General features: G+C 38.4%; 3 protein-coding genes across 3 annotated transcripts; 2 read left to right on the top strand and 1 right to left on the bottom strand.

Annotated features, from left to right (window-relative positions):
* Positions 1–321: 321 nt before the first annotated feature.
* LOC129246859 (O-phosphoseryl-tRNA(Sec) selenium transferase) lies at positions 322–2,585 on the top strand. The gene is made up of 4 exons (XM_054885542.1): positions 322–641; positions 726–855; positions 919–1,935; positions 2,192–2,585. Exons 1-4 carry the CDS (start codon positions 444–446, stop codon positions 2,335–2,337), a joined length of 1,491 nt encoding a protein of 496 aa, XP_054741517.1. The 5' UTR covers positions 322–443; the 3' UTR covers positions 2,338–2,585.
* A 41-nt stretch (positions 2,586–2,626) lies between these two features.
* LOC129246857 (golgin subfamily A member 6-like protein 24) lies at positions 2,627–8,895 on the bottom strand. Its single transcript, XM_054885527.1, has 6 exons — positions 8,660–8,895; positions 7,779–8,585; positions 6,605–7,720; positions 5,714–6,547; positions 2,945–3,070; positions 2,627–2,877 (listed from the first exon to the last, which is right to left on the bottom strand). The coding sequence occupies exons 1-6, from the start codon at positions 8,759–8,761 to the stop codon at positions 2,803–2,805; spliced, it is 3,060 nt and encodes a 1,019-aa protein (XP_054741502.1). The 5' UTR covers positions 8,762–8,895; the 3' UTR covers positions 2,627–2,802.
* A 2,551-nt stretch (positions 8,896–11,446) lies between these two features.
* LOC129253064 (putative nuclease HARBI1) lies at positions 11,447–13,257 on the top strand. The gene is made up of 2 exons (XM_054891306.1): positions 11,447–11,689; positions 12,454–13,257. The coding sequence occupies exons 1-2, from the start codon at positions 11,447–11,449 to the stop codon at positions 13,255–13,257; spliced, it is 1,047 nt and encodes a 348-aa protein (XP_054747281.1).

Raw genomic sequence — 13,257 nt, 5'->3', positions numbered from 1 at the left:
TCGTTAATAAAATTAACATAATTTTCATTATTTTCAATTGCCATTTTTTCCTTTTTCACTTTATTTTACTCCACACGAACCTTCTTCTTTACTTGTGTTCAACGAACTGAACGAGTAAAAGCAGTAAACAATGATACACACGAAGCAACGGTTGCAGCAACCTATCCCAAAAATCAAATTTATTTGATATTTCAGGCAACGGTTGCAGCAACACGAAAATCATTTGGCAACACAGCTACACACGAGGCAACGGTTGCTTCAACATGGCCGAGTTGCTGCAACGGTTGCCTGGTGTGTATTTAGCTTTATGGATTCGAAGAATTAGATCATTCGAGAAGCGTTCTTGAAAACGACAGGACATATAAAATTAGAGTTCTTTTACAAGTTTTATATTTCATCGTAATCATAGAAAATAAAGCTTGTTAATTTTAATATATAAGTATATGTGGAGTTTTATTCCCCCACAACGGCATAATAGAAAAGAAACAAGCCTGGGTGCAGTAGAAAAATACCTACTGCAGTTTTCAATGGATTTAAAAAACTTAAATATCAGTGAAAAGCTAGTACCTCCAAATAACCTCCGTTTGGCGGAAGATGCTCAAAAAGTTAAGGAAAGAGAGCGGCAGGAGCTGTTCCAGAAGGTAAGATAAATAAGATTTGGAAGGTAGATATGCAATTTCTTTAATATCTAAAGTGACTCATGAAAAAACATTTATATTTAACAGCGTAAGTTGCCAGTGCACGGTTGGACGGATAAACACATCGAAGAGCTGGTGCAGCAGCTGTCAGCGCTGGACAGTAACAATTTTCCCAAGAAGGCAGGAGTGGGTGAACGCGAAGCACGCATAGTATGCCGTGAGTTAGCAACTTTTTAAATAATTGACTTTTAAAATATTTAAATAATATGCCATTACTTAGCGCTTGTGGCACGACGCCATTATAATTTCGGCCATGGCATTGGACGTTCGGGAGATTTGTTGGAAGCGCAACCAAAAGCGGCTGGATCAACACTAATGGCTAATTTAACAAACGCACTGCTTCTTGATCTCATACATGAAATGGGTGTGCGTAGCTGCCGCAGTTGTTTCCTCGCCCCGCTTGCTACTGGTATGTCACTGCTATTGTGCCTACTCACACTGGGTAAACAGCGACCAAAAGCCAAATATGTGTTATGGTCACGCATCGATCAGAAATCATGCTTTAAAAGCATAATAACAGCAGGTCTCACACCATTGATTGTCGAGCCGAAACTCCACAACGACGGTGCGCTTTCCACCGATTTGAACGCATTCGAGCAGAAAGTGGACGACGTAGGAGCAGAGAATATACTTTGTTTTTGCACAACAACCAGTTGTTTTGCACCACGTAATTGTGATGATATCATTGAAGTGGCAAAATTGGCTGCGCGCCATGCAGTGCCACATCTAGTAAATAATGCATATGGCTTGCAAAGTACATTTCTCACACATCAGCTGGAGCAAGCACAGCGCTTGGGTCGCCTGGATTTGTTTGTGCAGAGCACAGATAAAAACTTATTGGTGCCTGTTGGCGGTGCAATCATTGCTGGTTTTAATGAACAACTGGTGCGCAGTGTCGCAAAGGCCTACCCAGGACGTGCTTCATCGGCGCAAACGCTTGATGTATTGATGACACTGTTGTCACTGGGTCGTGAGGGTTATATGAAGCTAGTGAAAGAGCGAAAAATAAATTTTGGTTATCTGCGAATGTGTCTATTCGAATTTGCCGAGAGGCATGGAGAACAGGTGATTGAAACGAAAGGCAACCCAATTTCGCTGGCTTTAAGCTTAAAACAATTGCAAGACGCTGGTGCTGAACTAACCAAGTTCGGCTCAATGTTATATATACGAGGTATTTCCGGTGCACGCGTTGTAGCTGTAGGTGATAGGCGCGAAATTGAAGGGCATACATTTGTGAGTAAGTAAAATGGCTAACGAATAAGTTCTTGACTTAATAATAATAATAACTGTTGATGCTTACACCCTCTATTGGGTATTTGGCCGAGCTCTGCCTCCGGTTTGTGACGTGAATCGTGATTTTTTTCCACAAATCGAAAAACGTCAAGTTTTATGCCGCCACCGAACAGCAGATGATTTTTTATGATGAACTTTTCTATGGAAGTTCTTGGTTTACCTTTCATATTAATTTAAAACATTTTTGGTTTTTTTCGTAGATTGGGGCACACACCACTCAAATACTCCAACTGCCTACTTAACAATGGCCGCAGGTTTGGGCATTACAAAGTCAGAAATCGATGATTGCCTCGAAAAATTAAATGAGTGCTGGAAAACATTTTTGCATCAAAAATTAAAAAAATAACAAATATGCATATAAATAAGTTATTAAGTACTCAGTAGGTTGTTGTTTTAGCAGCATAAACATTCCCCATACATATACGAGGAACGCTGCTGAAGTGGCAGTCCTTGGCCGGATATAAATCCGGATCGTTCCTGTTACGTACAACCAACTGTCGTGGAAACGTATTACTTAGTAGCTCTTACGATTAAAAACGATGTTAAAGTTGAAATGAGCATAATTACAATATAAAATTCTATACTAAAAGCTGAGTCATAAAAGTTTTGCACTTATAAATTCAATAAATTGTTGATTAATTATACAAGTTTTCTTTATATTATATTTTCCTTTCTTTTCTCTAAATAAATTGCAGTCAATTTCGTAAATCTATAACAAATTAACAAACCGGTAGATTCACCTAACATACAAGTAAAATTATTAATAAACGTACGATATATGATTTTCGTATCCATTGCCTTAAAGAACAAATTAGTTTTTCCTTTTGTTTTCTTTGTCATAGCCTAATTCGTGCCGTTTCTCAATCGATGCAATAGCGTCTTTCATCTGCAAAAAAATATGTACATATATCCTATTTTGGTTAATTTAATTGATCTTCAGTAGCGGTATCTACCTCTCGACTTTTTACCTCCAATGCCTCCCTCATGCGGTTTTCGATCTTGGCCACTGAAGCATCATATTCGGATTTAAGGCGATCGTATTCGCGCAGCATGTGCGCTTCCTTGTCTTCCGCATAGCGCTGCATAGGAAGAAATAAATAAATATAATAATATATTAAAATATGAATGGCAGGTTGGCTATTACTTCGGCAGTTTGGGGGTCGAACCTAATTTATCGGTCAAGAAAAATTTAATTTTATAGAAAAATTAACCAATGCAAACCACAAAACCGAAACCAAACCACAAAACCGAAACCGAAGCTACTATACATTTTAAATTTGTGCTAAATCGGACAATAAATACGAGTTTTAGCGGCAGGCATACGAAAATTCTACGATTTTTTTTCTAATTTACAAGACAAACTTATGCGAAAAGACGCCCGAATTTTTCTATATAAGATTGCAATATTTTTTTTTTTTACAAGTTTTGCGGTTTAAAGAGAAGAATAAGGAACGTACGGCGGTGTACTAAAGATTTTGGACAAAACTGATGTTACCCATCGTGTCCGACCGTCTGTCGCAGATCCTCCTGTAATTAAGCAGAAGGGGCTGCAGGCAGATGGTTGGACTGATGACGGGTCACTTTCTATGGGCGAAGCACATGGACAAGGTAGGCATCTCAGACAGTGCACTGTACCCAGAATGTGAAGAGGAGGATGAGACAGCGGTGCACTTTCCGTGCGTCTGCTCGGCATTCACTCGAATCAGGCTTGAGGTTTGTTTGTTTGTTAACAGTAATAGTAGGCCTTTGGCACTGATGTGTTCAGAAGCAACCACCTTGGTTCCTTGGCACCACAAGATCTCCTCAGATTTCTTCGGAGGTCGGGTAGCTTTAAAGAAAATTTAAAAGGGAACCCGAGTTCAGTACGATGGACTTAATGTTGTCTGAGTGCCGAACTTGCTAGTCTGTCCCGACAAAACAACACAAAAAACCATGCACGGCGTCCGCCGTAAGCGAATAAGTGGATGCGTGACTATCATTCCGAAGAATGTAGGTTCGAATTTCCATGCGTGAAACACCAAAGTGATAGAAAACGCTTTTCTAACAGCGGTCGCCCCCCTCAGGCAATGGGAAACCTTATGTACGAAGCGCCTTTAACAGCTTACGATGGAGAGACATTATAAGGGCACTACGAGAAAGGTTTCGAATACCTGCATACCTGCTAAGGATTCTCCAGAGCTACCTGAGTGAGCGTAAACTGTTGTACGGCACACCAGATGGGCAGGAAACAAAACGGTAACGTCTGGCACTGCCCAAGGATCTATACTCGGTCCCGATCTCTGGAATCTGAGCTACGACGAGATCTAGTTAGATATTTAGTGGGACACGCTTACGATATAGCGGAGGGCATACCAGCCCGGGACGCTAGGAGGAAGCTGAACCAAGTTATGATAAGGACGCAAATATGGCTTGAGGACAAAGGGTCGGAACTCGCCAAACATAAGACCAAAGATATCGTGATGACACGAGGTTACATGCCACTCGAGGTCAGCATGCCGTTGAACGACACGTCCCTAATGACCCGAAAAGTAGTGATATATTGGGGTATTCAACTTGACTGCAGGCTTATTTTCTGGGCCCAGATACGGCATGCAGCTACCAAAGCGGCAAATCATGGGCAAAAATCGGTGGGCCAACACAGAGCAAAAGTATTCTAATCAAACTCAATTCTTCTGTGCGGCAGCAGAGTGTGGAGAGATGCGCTAAACCACAAAGCACTGGAGACTGTGCAACGAACAACGGCACTTAGAGTTGTCTCAGCGTACCGCACTGTCTCTGGCGTTGCAGTCTTTGTGATCAGCGGGAAGATACCCGTCGACCTCATGGCTCGGGAACGAATGGATGTGTGGGACTCCAAGAATAAACACGTCGTCACTAGCGTCGCGGAACAGAGATGCCAAACCATACTGCAGTGGCAAAGCCGATGAGACACTGAACCGAGTAACAGATGGACGGTAAAACTCATTTCATCAATTTGGTCCACATCATCATTTGGGTCCAAAGGAACTTCGGGGAAGTGAATTACTGCTACTGCTAAATTCAGTTCCTCCTGGAGATACCTTTACGGGATGGGCAAGGTAAGCGATCCCAAATGCATATACTGCGAAGCGCCAAGCGATGACGCTGAATACACGTTTTTTAGTTACGACAGATGGCTCGCGGAAAAGAGAAGCTCTGAGGAAGCAGATTGGCGACATCGCGCCGAGCAACATTATCAGCAAAACGCTCGAGCGCGAAGACACCTGGAACGCGGTAAAGAGATACATCGAAGACATACTACGGAAAAAAAGATAGACCTCGACACAGTACAACAAAGCGAAGCCGCACAAATAGAGACACAAGAAGACCAGCTTATAGTATGAAAGCTTGCTACAAATACGGTGGACCCAGACGTGGTCCTTTGTGGACGCCGTTCTGTGCCCTCCCGAAGTAATGCAGAAAGTAGTCCCAAAAAGAGGGATTGTTTAAATGGCCACATCACTTGACGAACACTCACCAGTACATGCTGTAACTGCGTTTCGAACTCTACCTCATCCACAAAAACAAAAACAAAAAAAGCAAACCGTTCGAAATCGACTTAAATCTGTAGATCCCCCCATTTGTTGAACAACATCAAGGCGCACACACAAATAGGAGGAGGAGCTCGGCTAAACACCCAAAAAGAGTTTAAGCGTCAATTATATATATATATTTATTTTGCTTCGTTTTTAAATCTAAATTACCTTGTAATTCGCCGCCGTATGCTTGGCCGAGTTGTATTTCTTTTGCCACGCTGCCAAAGCTTTCTCATGTGTACGCGCCAACGACTCCACTTTATCTTTCCATTCACTCTCAATAGCATCTGCATGTTTACGTTGCTCTTCCCATTGGCTCATCACCGCTTTCATAGATTTCCGCTCAGCTTCAATTTGCACTTGGCGCTCTTCCAGCTCCTTGGACAATTGTCCTACACGCTGATTCTTTGCCAATAGTTCTTCGCGACATTTATGTAATATTGCTGTTTGTTTTTCAATCATTTCGTGTGCTGCCGCATCCTTCTGCTTTAGTATTTCCTCCACATGTTCGCGCTCCGCCAAAATGGCTTGCTTCAGCAACTCCACTTCGGTTTGACTTTGCTGCAAATCATTAGTCGTAAGTTGGTATTCGCGTTGCAGGCACAGATTTTTCTCTTCAGTTTGGTGCATTTTTATTTGGAAACGCTTTATTTCGCTAGCAAACAGCTTAGCCATTTCATCACGTATACGTGATTCAATTTGTTTTACCTCGTTACTGGGTAGGCGTTTGCATTCTTCCGTATTGACACCCTTTTCATCGCTAGACGTTTGTTTTCGTGGTGACGGTTCAGACGCGCTGCTTTGACTCTTTACATATTCCTCGAAGCGTGCTGCTTTGGCTTTGAGCTCACCTATGAGTGCCTCTTGCTGTTCGGTGAGCTTCAGTTTTTCATTTAGCTCCGCAATTATAGCTTTGGACTCATTCAATTGTTGTGTGAGATCATCGATTTCCTTTTTGTTAATGGAATTAATGTTGCTTAACTTAAGATTTTGTATTTCGAACTACAAAAAAAAACATTCAAAAATTTATATAACATTTTTGTTTAATATTTTGCTTACTTTCGTTATTTCAGACATGTAATCAATGCATTTGCTGCAGTTGTTCGAGTGGTCTGCCTTTGCTGCTTGGAGGTTTGCGGCCTTTTCTTTTTCGAAGCGCTCCTTCAACTCCTTCACATCGCGCTCATGACACACTTTTTCAGTTTCAAGTATCTTCGCTAATTCGGAAGATTTCACTTCGGCCAGTTGCAGTGCTCGCTGTAGATTTGCTACCTTCTCGCGTTGCTCTTGCAGCTCTTTCATGTTATCCGTATGGCGTAATTTTTCCACCTCATACCTCAACGCCTCCTTAGCATTTGAAATTTCAATATAGAGATTTTTCAAGCGATCACATTCGGCCTGTGCGTCTTTTAGCAGAAATTTGTGCTTTTCTAAATCCAATCGCATTTTATCCGCCGTTGCGCGACTGCGCAAATTCTGATTCTCTTTCATAATTTGCTCATAATTCATTTTCATGCTTTCGTGTTCTTGCTTTAGCTCCTCCAAATCCACTTCAACATTACGCAATTGCAAATCCAACTTTTTACGCTCTATCTCGTGATTTTTACACTCCGTTTCCAAACGTTCGCACTGTTCGCGAAGCGCTTGTTTCTCGATTTTCAATTGTTGTTGCAACGCCTCAATATCTGCTCTGTGGCTGGTGTTATTTAAATTGGCCATTGATTTGTGCTGCAACTCCTCGTACTCTTGTTCAAGAAGCTTAAGCCGGTTCTCCAGTCGCGCATTTGTTTCTTTAAGCGTTGTAATTTGCACCAGCGCCTTATTCTCTTCCTCTCTCAGCGCTCGGTTTTCGGTAGTCTTTTCATCGAGGCTTTGCTGCAGACGTCGGATTTCCTCTCGCTTGCCTTTTATGTTTGCCAATGCTCGATATAGTTCTTCTTTAAGGCTGCCCAAACGGTCGGTGGTAGTCAAAGGCGTACTACCGACAACTTTACCCTGTGTCTGACTGAGTCGGCTTGGCGTATCTTCAAGATTATGATGGTGCAGCACACTATCCATCACATCCAGTTCAGCAGTAGTATACTCCAAACGCTCATTTAGTGAAGCTATAGTTTTTTCCATACTTTTAATTTGCTCTTGTAAACTGGCAATAAACTTTTGCAAACGCATATTTTCCTAAAAATGTAAAAAGTAATACTTTTCTAATTAAAATGTTTGTAATTTCCAAATCTACCTGTTCATAATCATGACGTGCCCTAAATTCTTCACACGTCCGCTGCGCCTCAGACAATGCATTATTTAAATCATTTATTTTACTGGCCTTCTCCACCAACATATTTTCGTGACTACTTTGTAATGCTTGATAGCGCGCATGCATACTTTCCAGCTCACTAACTTTCCTGTCAAACTTGCAGGACAATTGCTCCATTTGCTGTTGCATTACTTCAATTTCTGCGCGATGTCGTTCTTGCATATGTTTCCGTTGAAGCTCCGCATTGCGTTGACTATTTTTACCTAGATTCCGCTCTACCATATCATACTTTGCCTGCACATCACCCAGAAGCATTTGTGCTGTTTCCAACTTGCCCAACACTATATTATGTTCGTTCTCCAAGAATTTCTTCTCCTCACGCAATTTACTTATATTATTTTCCAGGTTCGAACATTTCTCTTTGCACTCTACCAGCAACTCGTGTGTGCTCTTCTTACTTGCCAATGCGCGATCCAACTCTGCTTCAGCTATACACAAGCGCTTTTGCAGTTCATCACGTTTATTTTGCTCCTCGCTGGCCAACTTCTTAAAATGTTCCGATTCACGGGTTTGTGACTCAAGCAACATTTTCAATCGGTGTATTTCCGCCTCGAAAGCGGCTGGCGGCAAATGTGTAGGATGTCCGTTGTTTGTTGGCATCTGATGAATCCCATGCGTTGGTTGTGGCGGATGTTCATCACTCAGATGCGTTTGAAAATTAGTAGTTGAATCAACGGTGGTCTCGTCAGCCTCCAAATCATCAAAGGCATTTTGCAACAAATTACATAACTGAAAACAATTTCCAAATTAGTATCGCTAACCGAATATGAAACTGAATTTTTGCAAGAAATGTCTGTACAAACCTCTTCCTTGTGGCGCCTTTGATCTGCTAATGCCTCCTCTTCAGCAGCACGATCAATACTTGTGTTTACTTGGATACTTTCCCCTCCTTGAAATAAACTCATTTTTGTTGATTTATATATTTATTACAGTCCTTTCTGTACATATTTTGCACTTTAAATGGGAATATTTTGAATAAATTGAATTATTAACCGACTATTGTATCTACCGCGCCGGCGCTGTTGTTTTTATTATAATTAATTTGACACTTGCTGCCTACGAATTATGGTAGCGCTACCTGGTGCTGGGTAGCTAAAGATAAAGGCGTGTATGCGGTACAAATTTTAAGGTGCCTACACAGTTTATGTCTTTATACGATAACATGTATCGATATAACAAAGGGTAAACTGAGTGATTGAATGAACTGTATATTTTTAGAGATATCATAATTTTTAAAATAATAGTAATGTATATGTTTTTTTAGGCTTAGAACTAAATACAGATATTTAAAGCAGGAGCTCCATAATATGTCATAAAAGAAAACTCATTAGAAATTATAAAAAGATTTTGGTGTTTCTCAAAACCGTTTTTTTTAATTTCTGAATAATTTTTTTTCGTAACAGGATTAAATAGTTATTTTATATATCTTCGAGGCACGAATTAAATTTAACGATTTTTTTTTTAATTTCTGAATATTTTTTTTCGTAACAGGATTAAATAATTAAATGAATAATAATGAAATACCAAAAACTTCAAAGTTACTACTAAACTTATTTGTGCTAAGCAAAAATGATGGTGAATATTATGGTTAAGGAAAGTGATTTGCGAAAATTTTAAAAAAGAAACAACAGTTTTCTACCCTTATATAATAAGTACATATTAAAACATTACTTTTTTTACATTTTAATTTCTGTACAAAGAACCACGATTCATCGAAAACCGATTTTTTGGAAACGGCGCCATCCCTAACCTCCACAAGCGTGATTTGAAAAGTTCAGAACGTTGGAAATAGTTAAATTTTATATTTTTTACTGGGGTTCGAGCCTCTAGTAACAAACAAGTGTTTCGAATATTGGTTATTTTCCGAGTGAGTTCGAAATCGATAACTCTTCCTACAATTTGCAAGAAAAATTGTTAATATGTTACTATGTACTTGAAAATGGTCTTACGATACAATAATATTATTATAATTATTTGAAATAAAGAGTTTTGTTTCTTATTTTTATTCTTTTTAACTTAACCTACTGTTATTCTCTACTACTTAGTCGATAAATTACTTGTCTGAAAATTCTTCTCTTAACTTTTGTGTTTTGGTCGTATGCATTCATTTCGGAGATTTATGCACTGTAGTACTAGATTAAATTGTCAAACAACTCTTAATTGAATGGTGAAAAAAAAACTTTGAACAAAGTTCGTCGGCAGCCAATTTTCAGTAATTCAACTTTTTTTCGTGCAACTCTGGTTTCTTTTATATTGTAGACTATAAAACAATTAGCAATAAATCCACAAAATTAATTTACTCGTCCGCATATGGCAGATTACCTGCAAAATTGGCAATACTGTTGTGAAATGTTTTTCTTCATAGAAATTATTTTGATGAAATATTTCGGTGATTTTGGTTTGTTTAATTATTACTAACAATATGAAAAAAATGCAAGGCGAATGAATAGCTAATTTAATTGTGCAATTTGCTGTTGAAATAGACAATTGAAGGAAATCCATAAACGACGTCTACTGAGGTTACAAAGAGTTTTAGCAGCAATATGCATGCGAAATTCGATATTATATTTCATAATAAGCAATAACAGTATTTAATAATACGTTCAGATATAAGTAGATGTTCTACTTTTTCGCGCTTTACTCAAAATCCGTAATTAAAAAGCGCGATTTCCCATACAAAATTTCTCTCCCAAAATCTGAGATTATAAAATAATCCTAGATAATAACGATACTTTTCGACATACAACCCTGTGTTTTCTACATATGTTATCGATAATTATTATTACGAATGTAAGGAGAAACGTCAAAATAAAAACTAAATGAAATGGATGCCGGCAAAGCAAACAGGTCTGTAAACATAATTCTAATAAAATTTTTGTTTAATATTATTATTTAGGGATTCATTTTACAGAAAAAAGAATGTGCCCATAAACGTTTTGTCCTCTTATTAGTTATTATAAAATGTAATAAAGAATATCCCATCTGGCATAATTTTTTGCAACCTCAGTAAACGTCGTTTACGGATTTCCTCCAACTGTTTATTATTAGCAGCCAATTGTGCAATTAAATTAGCTATTCCTTCTCCTTGTATTTTCTTCAGAAGAAAAACCTCTCAAAGCAGTATTGACAGCTGATTGTAGATTTTGCAGGTAATCTGCCATATGTGAACGGGTAAATTAATTTTGTGGATTTATAGGTAATTAATGCATATGTGAACGTATTATTACAAAGAATTTTGGCAGCAATATGCATGCTATATAGTTACGTACTAATTGGCCTCTGGCGACGGTCCAGCATTGCTTGACAAGCACTTTATATGTGTGCGTGTCGGGTGCTTGTCGTTTGCCCGGTAACGTTCAAAACAAAAAGCAATCAATCCACAGTTGTATTTAGAAGTAAATATGTCTTCATCGGATGTTGAATTTTTATTACTTGCAACTATTGCAGTTTTGTTAAAAAAAAAGAAGAAATGAGATAAAAAAAAAGTGTGGATGAAAAGCCTGTACGCAAAACGTAAAAAGTTTACTCATGAGCATCTTTTAAGTGAATTAAAATTATCATGTAAAGGCGAATTTAAAAATTTTATGCGAATGGACTCGGAAACATTTGAAGAGCTTTTGGGCATCGTGGCGCCATTAATAGCAAAACAAAATACATGTATGCGAGATGCAATAACACCCAACATGCGCTTATCATCAACATTAAGGTATTTGGCGACTGGAGAAAAGTTTGAAGATCTGAAGTTTTTAACTGTAATTTCTCCACGATCCCTGGGAGTGATTGTTATAGAAACTTGTGAGGCTATTATTTCATGTCTTTCAAATGCTATTAAGGTAAGTACATTTAAGCAAGTAAAAAAATTAGTTTTGAAAAAAGCAAAGAGGAATGTAAAAATTGATTAACTACTTTTTTTCTTTTTTCAAAAAAATTCAACTTTTATTCCAATATACATATGTATATATATATATAATAAAAAATGTATTTTTACCAAATTATAAATATTTAACTGAAAATAATTCAAAAATATTACTGTTTTTATGACTATTGGCCGGCTTAACATTAAAATGAGGATATGACTACTATAATATTTAAGAATCGGTAAATGTGGAGAAGAATTGTCAAATCGATTCTGAAGATTCACTGTCATTGTTTAAACTATTGCTGCTATGGCTGTGGAATTCCAGTGGTGTGGAAGTATTGCTTCTGGATGTTGGTGTTGGTGCGCCCGTGTGGCTGATTGCTGAGGGTATTGGATGGTATCCTGCATTTATTTGTAGGGAATTTCTGTGTAATGTTCCCATCTGGCCCTCAAACAGTACGTCCTCTACGAATTTTTCACAGAGAATTCTTTGATTAGGAGCCATCCGCTCTAATTTTACTGCCCATGAATCCGTAATAACTGTTGTTTTATTTCTATCATTTGATGAAAACCGCTTTGTGGCGATTTCCACCAAGGCTTCAGCAGCATCTGGCTTCCTCTTTGCTTTTTTTCTTATCGTGGCCGTTAATAGATTCTGAAATAAAAATAAAACATATACTTTGAATGAAAAGTACAATACAATAATATTTTTTTTTATTGATTTTGAAATATTTTCAGGTGCCGCAGTCTGAAATTGAATGGAAAGCTATAGCCGATGGATTTGAAGAAATTTGGAACTTCCCAAATTGCCTTGGAGCGATCGATGGCAAACATATTGCCATCAAAAGACCACCCAACTCTGGCGCACTATACTACAATTATAAAAAATTTTATAGCATTGTTCTCATGGCTACTGTGAATGCAAACTATGAGTTCATAGTAGCGGATGTTGGCACAAATGGTCGTGTATCAGATGGTGGTGTCATAAAAAATACGGAATTTGGGAAAGCTATCTACAACAAAACTTTACCACTACCTGGTCCATCGCAGTTGCCGAAAAGCGATAAAGTACTGCCGTACGTTTTTGTTGCTGACAATGCTTTCCAAATGCAGGGACATTTAATTAAACCATATCCTGGGACAAACCTAACAAACACACAAAGAATTTTCAACTATAGATTAAGTAGAGCACGCAGAATTGTTGAGAATGTTTTTGGAATTTTAGTGTCACGATTCGGAGTTCTACAAACGACTATTCAGTTGGCCCCAGAAAAGGCTCAAATAATAGTGCTGGCTTGCTGCTATTTGCACAATTTTTTACGTAAGAAAAAGTCGTATTCATTCAGCCACTTAATTGACCAAGAAGATGAAAACTCTGGAAGTATAGCTCAAGGAGCATGGCGAAGGGAATCACATCTTAATGTATTGGAAAGTGCACATTTAAGAAACTCTTCGAACAAAGCGAAAGAAATTCGGAACAATTTTGCAGAGTACTTTATAAATGAAGGAGCTGTTTCCTGGCAACAAAAGTACTTACGTTAA

Source organism: Anastrepha obliqua, chromosome 1 (genome assembly GCF_027943255.1).
Source record: "Anastrepha obliqua isolate idAnaObli1 chromosome 1, idAnaObli1_1.0, whole genome shotgun sequence".
Taxonomy (NCBI): domain Eukaryota; kingdom Metazoa; phylum Arthropoda; class Insecta; order Diptera; family Tephritidae; genus Anastrepha; species Anastrepha obliqua.
This window is presented reverse-complemented; position numbering and strand designations above follow the sequence as displayed.

What these genes read in the sequence shown, in the direction of transcription:
- LOC129246857 (XM_054885527.1), bottom strand. Translation starts at nt 8,761, where the DNA reads ATGAGTTTATTTCAAGGAGGGGAAAGTATCCAAGTAAACACAAGTATT. An exon ending in AAAGGCGCCACAAGGAAGAG is followed by an intron (nt 8,586 to 8,659) that starts GTTTGTACAGAC and finishes AATTGTTTTCAG; the next exon opens with TTATGTAATTTGTTGCAAAA. An exon ending in CACGTCATGATTATGAACAG is followed by an intron (nt 7,721 to 7,778) that starts GTAGATTTGGAA and finishes TTACATTTTTAG; the next exon opens with GAAAATATGCGTTTGCAAAA.
- LOC129253064 (XM_054891306.1), top strand. Translation starts at nt 11,447, where the DNA reads ATGGACTCGGAAACATTTGAAGAGCTTTTGGGCATCGTGGCGCCATTA. An exon ending in GTCTTTCAAATGCTATTAAG is followed by an intron (nt 11,690 to 12,453) that starts GTAAGTACATTT and finishes AAATATTTTCAG; the next exon opens with GTGCCGCAGTCTGAAATTGA.
- LOC129246859 (XM_054885542.1), top strand. Translation starts at nt 444, where the DNA reads ATGTGGAGTTTTATTCCCCCACAACGGCATAATAGAAAAGAAACAAGC. An exon ending in GGCAGGAGCTGTTCCAGAAG is followed by an intron (nt 642 to 725) that starts GTAAGATAAATA and finishes TATATTTAACAG; the next exon opens with CGTAAGTTGCCAGTGCACGG. An exon ending in CGAAGCACGCATAGTATGCC is followed by an intron (nt 856 to 918) that starts GTGAGTTAGCAA and finishes GCCATTACTTAG; the next exon opens with CGCTTGTGGCACGACGCCAT.